The sequence below is a fragment of the Camelina sativa genome, chromosome 12 (genome assembly GCF_030686135.1).
Source record: "Camelina sativa cultivar CO46 ecotype springtype chromosome 12, ASM3068613v1".
NCBI lineage: Eukaryota > Viridiplantae > Streptophyta > Magnoliopsida > Brassicales > Brassicaceae > Camelina > Camelina sativa.
In genome coordinates, this window is record NC_141891.1 from 8374383 (window position 1) to 8385684 (window position 11302).

General features: G+C 37.8%; 2 protein-coding genes and 1 pseudogene across 4 annotated transcripts; 2 read left to right on the forward strand and 1 right to left on the reverse strand.

The window, feature by feature from the left end:
- Positions 1-440: 440 nt before the first annotated feature.
- Positions 441-7664, forward strand: LOC104730991 (uncharacterized). Of its 2 annotated transcripts, none has more exons than XM_087478534.1 (21): positions 441-1328; positions 1713-1885; positions 1967-2038; positions 2193-2327; positions 2521-2639; positions 2726-3028; positions 3219-3306; positions 3389-3494; positions 3566-3679; positions 4027-4190; positions 4279-4399; positions 4812-5036; positions 5113-5303; positions 5454-5621; positions 5693-5798; positions 5951-6088; positions 6227-6388; positions 6473-6673; positions 6891-7085; positions 7162-7233; positions 7327-7664. In XM_087478534.1, exons 1-21 carry the CDS (start codon positions 870-872, stop codon positions 7477-7479), a joined length of 3465 nt encoding a protein of 1154 aa, XP_087334660.1. In that variant the 5' UTR covers positions 441-869; the 3' UTR covers positions 7480-7664. The 2 variants fall into 2 exon arrangements, with proteins under 2 accessions (XP_087334660.1, XP_087334659.1); XM_087478533.1 differs by having other exon boundaries at positions 510-1328; positions 5948-6088.
- A 349-nt stretch (positions 7665-8013) lies between these two features.
- On the reverse strand, positions 8014-9805 carry LOC104730992 (uncharacterized; annotated as a pseudogene). The gene is made up of 6 exons (XR_015574579.1): positions 9360-9805; positions 9150-9240; positions 8871-9031; positions 8740-8767; positions 8372-8480; positions 8014-8264 (listed from the first exon to the last, which is right to left on the reverse strand). The product of XR_015574579.1 is annotated as an uncharacterized LOC104730992 (transcript).
- Positions 9806-10324: 519 nt separating this feature from the next.
- LOC104730993 (uncharacterized) lies at positions 10325-11286 on the forward strand. Its single transcript, XM_010450243.3, has 3 exons — positions 10325-10420; positions 10533-10748; positions 10845-11286. Exons 1-3 carry the CDS (start codon positions 10384-10386, stop codon positions 11117-11119), a joined length of 528 nt encoding a protein of 175 aa, XP_010448545.1. The 5' UTR covers positions 10325-10383; the 3' UTR covers positions 11120-11286.
- Positions 11287-11302: the final 16 nt, after the last annotated feature.

The following is an 11302-nucleotide window of genomic DNA, read 5'->3' on the forward strand; positions in this document are numbered from 1 at the left end:
AAGCTTAATCAAATCAGCAGGTAAAGAAGCTCAACAAACATCCTCCATGTGGTTAGATAGTATTTGACAGTTTTGCAACTCAAGCAAAGTGATATGTTTCTTATTTGTGATGGAATTCCCCTTCTTTAATTTCTTCAATAAAACATACTTTTTTACACAAGTTTTTAATACTACCAAACATTTAAGTAAGCTTTACATAATCAAAGGCTCATAATTTCCCAAAATAACTTTTAATAACCCACTTTTGAAATTCAAATGGAATACGTTGACAAAAGAAAATGGTAGAAAACAAGACCACCAGTCGACTCCGATAGTCCCCACCACCACCTATTTAGTAGCCTACCATAACAACAAATTACAAAATCGTAACGTTACAATTCCTTTTGGTCTATTTTTCAAATACCACTTATATAAATTATAATGCTAAATTACTTTTCCACGTCACCTACCCGTTATGTGCAGCTCCCCCGTGAGCGTACTAAACGACACCGTTCTCGGAGGTCTTCTTCATACCCACTCGATTGCCTTTCTTCTCTACCCCTTTCCCAAATTTGAATTCCCAATTTTTTTTTTTTCAAATTAAAAAAGAGAATCAAAAAGTAAATTAAAAAAAGAAAAAAACAAAAATCATATTGAAGAAGTGTGCACACAGATTTCAATCGTCTCTCTCCCACTCTCTCTTCTCGGTGAAAGCTTCCTGATTAAGCTTTCATACTCTCCACCTCCATTGCAAAATCAAGCTCGATCTGTGAAGCTTTTTCTCTGAGTTCTTCCACAAATCTCTCTTCTAACGGCGAGACTTCAATTTTAGCAACTTCCTTCCCAACTAAATTAACACTTGTGCTTCGATTTCAACTTCACATTTCCCCATGATCCCCGACGGACAATTGAGATTACCTGCTCCCAAGGTCCGTGACGGCCGCGTGTCTCCTTCAGCTCCTGTTCCGGTCACCAAAACCCTAGCGGTGGCCACCGAGACTGACGTCACTTCCGAAGACGGTATGAGTACTAATTCCGAGGACGTCTCTCTCGATTCGTCTCCCGAGGACAGTAGAGTCTCCAGCGCCGTTGGTCGCAGCTACGGTAGAAACTCGTCTTATTATACTTACTCCGAGGTGAGCTCATCAAGAGAGACTTTAGTCGGTGCTCGCGAACAAACGGGACCCAGATTTGATGGTGATACTGACGAGGATGATGAATCCACGGATTCTGCTACTAGCTCGCAATTTTCTCCTCCGCCGCCGACAGCTGGGAGGATTGGTGGCGGCGTATCTCAGGTGGAACAAACTCATTTCCCTAAGACGGACGGGAGAGCAACCGTCGAGAAGGTTTAACCTTAAATTTTCGTTTTAAACTCTCTGATCGTAGAGTATTTAGTATGATGGATGATTATTCCGCGTTCGTAGAGTTAAGGATGACCAATAAAATGACAGATATGGAATGATTTTTGCAATCGCGTTGTTCTCATCTTATTTGATTTTGGTTTGAAGATTCGGATTTTGTGATAATCGTCATAACGATGTCAAAATATGGTCAGGAGCTTGTGGTTTAGCTGATGCTATAAGGTCTTTATGTAATACTAAGCAAGAGTTGCTTTTCTTGTTTAAATTTGATATATGTCTGTATTTCCTTGTATAGTTGTGGAACAACAATGATGCTTATAGGATTTGTTTCCTTATTGATCTTCTCAAAACTCTTTTTTCATATTGCAGGAGCTTGATGAGACGTTTTCTTCTGAAGAAGTAAGCGATATACCCAGTGCCCCTCCATTTTCCGGGGCAGCAGAGGAATCTGAAGAAATTAAACCAGAAACGTCAAGCGTTCAGGTTTCAGATGTCAAAACAGGAGATTGTGTAGAAAGTAGAAAGACTGGCCACTTTAATAGGTATTTCCTTTTTTTGCTTGTTATATGAAATGAGTTCTCAGTTTGATAAACCATACTCACTTTTTGCTTCTGTTCCTATAGACCTAGTGCTGCTTCTGAGTCATCTGGGCCACCTGATCAACATCCAGCTCGGCTACCAACTTTTCATGCGAGGTAGTTCTGATCTGATTAGTTTTTTCACTGCTTGAGAAATTGGATGTAGATCACTAGACACATAGAGAAACCCCGTTGTTATCTTCAATCAGTTTAGTAAACAAGTAGTATTCTTTTTAAGCACTCTGTCGCTTCTTTATGTACCCTGATACAGTTCTCGTGGGCCATGGCATGCTGTTGTTTCCTATGATGCATGTGTACGACTTTGCCTGCATGCGTGGTCAACGGGTTGCATGGAGGCTCCCATGTTTTTGGAGAATGAGTGTGCTCTTCTACGAGAAGCATTTGGGTGAGTTTATTATGTAGCTCTAAGCTCCTTTCTTAGTTCTCATATGTATTCCTCAAATTTCTCTATATTAGTGCCTTGGATAGAAATACTTTAGATTTCTCTATGCAAACTGAAGTTGAAGGATAATTTTTTCGTCCTCATGCCTTCAAATGACTGAATAACAGATTTGTAATTGGGCTAATTTGACTAACAGGTTGCAGCAGCTCCTTTTGCAATCAGAGGAGGAGCTTCTGGCGAAGCGATCTTCACAAGCTGCGCACGAAGGAGTTGCACCTAAACAAAAAAAAAATATTGGCAAAATGAAGGTCCAAGGTAAACTTGAATTTTGTGTTCCATCTGCTTTCTGGCTACCCCTCCTATAATCAATAGTCGTAAAATATATTTGTCTGCTTGTTCAGTACGACGTGTTAAAACAGTTATGGATGGTCCAACTGGCTGTAGTATATCATCTTTGAAGCCATCATTGATAAAGTTCGAGAAAATCCGGATTCACTTTTCCAATATGTCAACACGCTTATTTTCTGGATGGCGGGCTCTTAGGAAGATCCATGTCCGTGTACCGGCCAATGGTTCATCTCTTCCTCGTCAAAGTCTGGCATATGTACATGCCAGTACACAGTACTTAAAACAAGTCTCTGGTCTCCTGAAAACTGGTGTCACAAGTCTACGTAACAATTCAACGTCTTATGATGTTGTACAAGGTATGTGAAAATTATTAACTGCTTGCCTATTCGGGGAGAATAAACTTTACAAAAATATGCCATATATATGCAGTATGTGTAGGAGAAGTTAAAAATAAATTGTATCTCCATGTTTCCCACTTCACTACTCTCTGTTTTTGTACAAGAACTTTTTTTAAATATTGATTGATCGTTTGGTTCTGTCATTCAGAAACATACTCGTGTAAGTTAAGATTGAAAAGCTTAGCTGAAGATGATGCCATTGTGATGCAACCCGGATCTGGTGAAAGCCATGTTTTGTATGTTCTGTTCCCAACTCCTCTTTCCACTCTACCAAATCCATATCTGTGATGTCTGACAAAGTGTATGGAAATTCAACAGCTTTCCTGATAGTCGTGGAGATGATCTGATTGTTGAGATCCTTGATCCGACGGGGAAAGATTTTGGGCGTGTGCTTGTCCAACTAGCTAATATTTCTGAAGATTCGGTACGTTGCTTTGACTTGCCTTTTTAATTTGTTGCTCTGTTTCAAATGCTTCTAATGAAGAAAACATACAGGCTGAGAAAGTTCGCTGGTGGTCTGTTTTTCGTGAGCCAGAACATCAACTTGTGGGCAGACTCCAGCTCTATATTGACTATTCAGCAAGTTTTGATGATAACAGCCATTTGAAGGTGGGTTAACAAATGACTCATTATATATTCTGTTGGTAATCTCTCTTCTGATTTGTGCTCTGTTAGTGGATTGGCATTTCTTTGTTTTGACCAGAAAATATTATCTTACTATAGTTGTTGATTTTAGACTTAATAAGTTGTTATGGCTATCTAAGTGCTAATTAAGGTATTTTCAGCTCCTCATTCAATTCGTTCATTTGTAAGTCCATTAATTGAAACGTTTCTCAAAACTTTTTGAAGATATATCTTCTATCCTCTGAAGATTATGTTTCTGAACACCAATAAAACTCATTATATTGTGTTCATTTGATTTTGGTGTATTGATTTCCTTTTTCATCTTCCTTTAGTGTGGTTCTGTTGCGGAGACAGTCGCATATGACCTAGTCCTGGAAGTGGCCTTGAAAATGCAGCGGTTTCAGCAAAGAAACTTATTGTTATATGGTTCATGGAAATGGCTTTTGGAAGAATTTGCCACCTACTATGGGATTTCAGATGTCTACACCAAGCTTAGGTATATTGTACTCACTTTTTGTTAATTATTATTTGAGGGATACGCTAGAACTCCGTTTTCACTATCTTGCTTTATCTGTTGCTTTTAGATACTTGTCCTATGTAATGGATGTCGCTACACCGACTTCCGACTGTCTCCATTTGGTGCATGACTTGTTAACACCTGTCATCATGAAGGGAAATGGCAAGAGCGCCTTGAGTCATCAGGAGGTACGTACATGTGCACTCTGCAGTTATCTGTTATTAATTTACTTTGCGGGTTTACTTGTGTGTGTGGGTTTTGGAGTTACGTATTTCTGGCCTCAAGTTAAGGGACGGACATGATATGACCCTAAAGTTAGCTTGTTTACGTTGATCATAATACTTAACTTTAGAGCACAACACTAGAAATTTTCCTGTGTTATTCACCATTATATTCATAGGTGTAAAATGTAAATACAATGGTGAATGACAGATTAGAATCCTCGCAGTTGCTAACATGGCATATTTAAGCATCAGACAATATCTCATATCACCCAAGTTAATCCGTTTGCTGTTGATTTTTTCTTCTTTTTAAAGCATAATAGTACTTTCTGCTTATGACTGCTTAAGGATCTTTATTTTGTGTTTTTGCTTTCAACAGAATCGGATCCTGAATGAAATCAAGGACCAAATCGAGCAGATTCTGAAACTGGTCTTCGAGAACTACAAATCTCTTGACGAGTCTTCGTTTTCTGGAATGATTGATGTGGTCAGTTCTGCATCAGGAGCTCCAGCGCCAGCGCTCACTCCTGCTGTGAAATTGTACACGCTTCTGCACGATGTCTTGTCTCCGGAGGATCAGACTAATCTTTGTCATTATTTCCAGGTACAGCCTCCCAATTGCCTTACCTTACTCTTGATCAGCCATTTTTCTCATCTATTTGGCATCATTTCAATTATAGGCAGCAGCAAAGAAGAGATCTAGAAGGCACTTGGGTGAGACAGATGAGTTTGTTGCTAACAACAGCGAGCCCAATTTTTGGGATACATCTGCAATGTCCTCTGCTTACCAGAAAATGACTATGGTCTGCAAGAATGTAAAGAATGAGATTTATACTGATATTGAGATCCAAAATGAAGATATACTTCCCAGGTTAGTATGCAAGTAGAACCACTGTTGTACATTATGTCATCAAATTTTCTGCGATTGAGATGTTTAGATGTGTGTACTGCACTTAAAGCTCTTGTAGAATCTTCTAGCAGCTGCTGATTTCCCCTGTGTTTGTTATATTTTTATATGCAGTTTCCTTGACCTTCCAAACCTGTCAGCATCTATATATAGCACTGATCTCTGCAATAGACTTCGAGCATTCCTTGTTGCATGTCCGCCCTCTGGCCCTTCGCCAACAGTTGCAGAGCTTGTGATTGCAACTGCAGACTTTCAACGTGATCTTTCCAACTGGAACATTAGGTAAGTTGTTTAGATTATTTGATTTGGTGTTTTTCTGTTATTTTTGACTGGCATCATATTTCGATTTACAGTCCTATCCAAGGAGGTGTTGATGCAAAAGAGTTGTTCCATCTATATATCATGATTTGGATTCAAGATAGACGCCTTTCATTACTTGAGTCCTTGAAACTTGATAAGGTATGTTTACTGATATTTTTTGTGAGGTTTCCTTCAGATTTCTTTTTTCTTCTTTTGCAATTCAAGATAGAAGCAAAGTTAGTTTCCCTCGTCTCTCGTTCTTCAAACTAACTTCTTTGTATCATATCACTACGGAACTGTCATTCAAGCAGGTAAAATGGTCTGGAGTCAGGACACAACATTCAACAACTCCATTTGTTGATGAAATGTATAAGAGGCTGAACGAAACCATTCAAGACTATCACGTTATCATTTCCAGATGGCCAGAATATATCTTTGTTCTGGAGAGTGTAAGTTTAGCTGTTCCTTGATGCCTTTAGATTTTGCGATTATGAAAATATTGCTTGTACATACCATTGCATGATATAAGCTTACAACTTAATTACATGTATGGTGTGATTAGGCTGACATTGATTGTGTTTCTTTAGGCCATTGCTGATGTTGAAAAAGCAACTGTGGAAGCTCTGGAGAAGCAGTACGCAGATGTCTTATCCCCTCTCAAAGAAAACTTGGCTCCAAAAAAACTAAGTTTCAAATATGTCCAAAAGCTGACGAAAAGATCTGTGATTGCATATGTAGTCCCGGATGAGGTGAGCATAATGTTCCTACATTTTTTTCTATTTTAGAAAAAAGAGAATAGTTTGCTGAGAAGTTTCTGAATCTGGTTGATGCAGCTGGGCATTCTATTAAACTCCATGAAGAGGATGCTTGATGTTCTACGGCCTAATATAGAGGCTAAATTTAAAGCATGGTCGTCATGCATCCCTGATGGTGGGAATGCAGCTCCTGGTGATCGTCTTTCTGAGGTGACAGTGATGCTCAGAGCCAAGTTTCGTAGTTACCTTCAGGCTGTGGTTGAAAAACTTGTAGAAAATGTGAGTTTCCCTTAACTCTTTTATTTCCTTGCTATTCGTATGTTATAGGGCTGAAACCTTATAAAAGAAAGAAGCTGACTAATAGATGTTATCAGCATCAAAAATAGAATGATTTGTAGTGTTTGTCCTTGTTTTGTTATGTTGTTGGAAAGCATGTTTGAAAATTTCCCTTTTATTATATGCTTGTGTGGTAATCATTTATCTTGTTTCTTTTCAGAGCAAGCTACAAAAGGCAACAATGTTGAAGAAGATTCTACAAGATTCTAAAGAAAGCGTTGGAGAATCAGACATCAGAAGCAAAATGAATAACCTAAAGGAGCAACTCACCAACACAGTGAATCATCTACATTCAGTTTGTGAGACGCATGTCTTTATCGCATTGTCTCGAGGATATTGGGATCGTATGGGGCAGGTAACTATTTTTAATGCCCTATCCTGAATATTTGTTTGCGGTGTTGGAGAGCTAATTCTTCTTCTGTGCGTGACAGATTGTTTTAAGCTTTTTGGAGAACAGAAAAGAGAATAGAGCTTGGTACAAGGGTTCTAGAGTTGCTGTCTCTGTAAGTCCCAATAAAAACAGCAGTTACTTAAATTGTATGAGTCAAGCCTTCACCTGATCTTACAATATTATATGGAATGATGCGTATTTTCAGATATTAGACGATACATTTGCAGCACAGATGCAACAGCTGCTTGGCAACTCGTTAAGAGAGCAAGACCTGGAGCCTCCTAGATCGATCATGGAGGTTCGGTCGATTCTTTGCAAGGACACTGCAGATAATAAAGCCAAGTCATTCTACTACTAAGCATCGAACAGCTAAAAAATGCTGCAAGGTTTAGATCTCATTTGCTCATCTGCTTGAAGCTGCAAGTATTTTGCTTGGTGGAGCAAATTGTCGAAACCTTCAGGAAGCTTTAGATGTATAATAAAATAAAATGGTTACCACTTACCACATTTTTCTTTAGTACTAAATGTCAATATATTCCAAAACTGGCGTCACATCTGACACGAGTTAACAACATGATGAAGTAAAGTTTACTACAAAACTATTTACTAAATTTGAATGAACGTGAGAAGAGTATTAATTCCAAAAGTTTAGGGACAATAAATCTGATAAATCTTTAGCAAAGCGATAAGCAATAATCGATGTTTCAAGGCAGTCTTCCGGAGTTGAAATTCATGTCAACGATGCCAAAGATGTTTCAAAACTTATCAGAGGCATCCCGATTTCAGATTTATATCGCATTATAAGTATTAGTATAGTTGTTAATCGTTTTAGTTTCTTTATTATTTCTAAGAGCTTATCACACTTGACTTCAGAACAAGCTGGCATATCAAATTGAGAGATCAAACGAATCATTAAGATTGCATGTTGAGGATACAATGGAAAAGGGAGGAGGATATCACAGACAGAGATTGAAGAAGCAACAAATGGCATATGTACAGAGATTAATTAAATGATATATATAGAACATTTGTTGTAAGGTATGATCCAAGTGTCTATACTTTCAGACAAGCTTTGATATAGCCTGGCACGAGATCCAGAAGGCTTTTGATGCAATACTCAGGATCATCGGGTTTTGATATATCCTGTTACCAATAAGGGCAATTAGATCAAGTGAGACAATGTCAAACATTCAGACATACAAACTAATGACAAGATATAGTATTAAAGAGGGTGTTTTTGCTCGACGTACCCTATCGCAGTTGCGCTCCATGATGCTACATTGTAAATAACTTTACTTCCCTCCCACGCTTTACGAAGCTTCCCTTTTCTCTTCTTCACTGAAAACATCGTGCTAAGTGCTACAATGCCAATTCACATGCAAACTCTTAGTATCATAAGGAGACATAAGTGTCACCATCACTAACACCCAGTTGGAAAGGGAGTTTTAGGGGATTGAACAGATAAGTTGGTTTGTCAAGTATTTGGTTGATTTGAGGCCTTGGGGAAGAAAGAGTTTTGACGTTCTCTACAACAAAACCTTAGGCTACTACTATTTTTTCCCCCCGAGAGAATAACAAAGCAGAATTAGGAACTCGTTACTGTAAGTTCAAGATTTACCTTTCTGAAGCTGATCAGGTGATATATCCTACACAAAGATATCACTCAGAATAAGTTTTGCATGAAAAGTTGATGAGACATTCATAACTCGAGACATAAAGCAAGCAAGATATGCGTATTGTTAAGTGTACCTTAGTCTGCTTAAGGGATGATAAATATGTAGCCATGAAACAAGCGATACCGTCAGCTATATCTTCTTCCCTAACAAGGACATAATCATCTTCCGTTTGACCCATATATTCCTCACCCCATACATCATCTTCACTAACTACGTCCCAAGAGCTACCATCTTCTGCCAAATGCAACAACTTATATCACTAAAAGTGTTTATCTCTACAACCTAATAACACATCCATTGACAAAAATCTTCTCATTGAGGTAAAACAAACAAACAGAAACTTGTTACTTACCAGAAAGATCTTGAGGAACTGAAACTTGAGCTAATTCTATCCTTTCACGAAACTCATTACATTCAACTCTAGACTTCATGAGATCATAAAACTGCACAACAAAACAAAGAATCATGTAAAATCAAGTCACAAGCTTATATATTCTAAATTAAGCTATCCTCCATCACAATCCTATAAACTTTAAAGAGATTAAAGTATATGTAAGCATACGTTATCAGCTTCAGGATCTCCTGGATCGGAAGAAGAAGAGTACTCTTCCCTGTCCGATTCATCCTCCTCCTCCTCTTCCTCCGGTGATTCAATCCGTTCGCCGACGTTATCATCGCCGGAAGGACTAGGATTATCGGTAAGTTCAAGCAGCTCAAGAGCTTTTTGGCAATCCTCAAGCAATTTATGCAACGTCTAACGCTTGACACGAATACTATCCAAATCGATGCGATTTCCTTTGTTGTCGGTATCATGGGACAAGCTAGAGACCTCAATTTCCATGGCTGCCGTGAAATCGGAAAAGATCTGCTGCTCAAAGAGAAAGATTGAAGACGAATTTGATTCTTCTGCTCCACAATTTTTTCGCCCTTGTTGGATTGAAGACCTATATAATTTATTTATTTCGACCCATAACAAAAAAAAAAAAAAAAAAAAAAAAAAAAAAAGGGATAAAAGAGAGTCGTAAGTAGTAAGACAAGAAGCAACTAATTTTGCTGAAAATAGAATCTAACTATTGCATCCTTTAAGCACATTTAATATTTTTAAAAAATTATTTTAATTGTTTTATTTATAAATACATTAAATCAACAAGCGTAATGATTTAAGGAAAAAAAAACCAGTAGCAAATCATAATTAACCAGCATTAAACCATAATTAAATTAACATTTACTATAGTGATGATACAGATTGGCATTCATGGGAATATGGATTATCATTATCCCAAACAGTGACTAAATAATACTACAATGAAGACGTCCAAATTTAATTAATATTTCGGAACTTAATTAATGTACATGTTTGTCTAACATGCAGTGCACATTAACAATTTAACATTAACAAAAAATATTAATTAACAATACTATATAAATGTTTTGAAAAACATTACCCAAGACGGTGGTAGTGCCAGGCCCAGCCCAATAAGAAGAACCTATATAAAAAAGATGTACTGTAAACCCCAAAACATTCACAGAGTCGTCGTCTGTCTCTCAATTCATCCGTAGTCCTCCGACGAACGGACGAAACCACCATGGGCGATAACACGTTGGTGGGATTTTTCTACAAGCGTAAGATCTCTTTCTCTCTCTATATATATCTCTTTCTCTTTAATATATGTCTTTGATAGCATCTCTAATCGGATCTAGTTTATTATTTGTCTTACGTACCTCGGGGGTGTAGATGGTAAGACATGTGTGTTTTGGGATGTGAATGATTACCCTATCCCAGATGGTCTCGATCCTTCTTCGATTTACCAAAGTATCAAAGACGCTATCAAGAAGCATGGTTGTGATGCGGAGGTGACGATTCACGCTTATGCTGATGATAATACTGTTTCGGATGACTTGCGACGTCAATTATTGGATGCTGGATTCAAATTCGAAGTCTTTAGCCCAGGTGAGAATTTTAATTTTTTACTCTTTGTTAAATTAAGCTCGTTTTCTCTTACATATATATATATGTAATCTAAGATAAATCCGTTGTTGATATTAGGGGGTGATCATGCGAGACACTGTACCATGTACTGTGACATGGTGTTGTGGGCATTCAAACATCCTACACCTCCTTTAAATCTGATTGTACTGGCAAAAGTATTCGATTGCGAAGGCGATTTTTATACTTTTATGTGCGCTTTGCGTATTAGTTATCATGCTGTTCTCTTTTCCGAAAAAAAACAAATATGGCCTGGTGCCCCGTTGTTTACTAGCATATTTGATGGAGGCCGAAACAATATTAGCGGAAGCTCTCTCAACGTAAGCGGAAGCTAGTAGGGGATACTCATACTATTTCCATAGACTAATTAACTTTTGTGCCCTTCCAATGTTATTGTTTGTTTGTGTTTGTTACCATTGCGATGTTTATATTATTGTCTAACTATGATGTGATTTTGGACATATATAATAAACAAGTGCACTTCTATTTCTTTCTCTCACCATTCGTCACTTGCGTTT

What these genes read in the sequence shown, in the direction of transcription:
- LOC104730991 (XM_087478533.1), top strand. Translation starts at nt 870, where the DNA reads ATGATCCCCGACGGACAATTGAGATTACCTGCTCCCAAGGTCCGTGAC. An exon ending in CTAATATTTCTGAAGATTCG is followed by an intron (nt 3,495 to 3,565) that starts GTACGTTGCTTT and finishes GAAAACATACAG; the next exon opens with GCTGAGAAAGTTCGCTGGTG. An exon ending in TTGAAAAACTTGTAGAAAAT is followed by an intron (nt 6,674 to 6,890) that starts GTGAGTTTCCCT and finishes GTTTCTTTTCAG; the next exon opens with AGCAAGCTACAAAAGGCAAC.
- LOC104730993 (XM_010450243.3), top strand. Translation starts at nt 10,384, where the DNA reads ATGGGCGATAACACGTTGGTGGGATTTTTCTACAAGC. An exon ending in GGTGGGATTTTTCTACAAGC is followed by an intron (nt 10,421 to 10,532) that starts GTAAGATCTCTT and finishes TCGGGGGTGTAG; the next exon opens with ATGGTAAGACATGTGTGTTT. An exon ending in ATTCGAAGTCTTTAGCCCAG is followed by an intron (nt 10,749 to 10,844) that starts GTGAGAATTTTA and finishes TGTTGATATTAG; the next exon opens with GGGGTGATCATGCGAGACAC.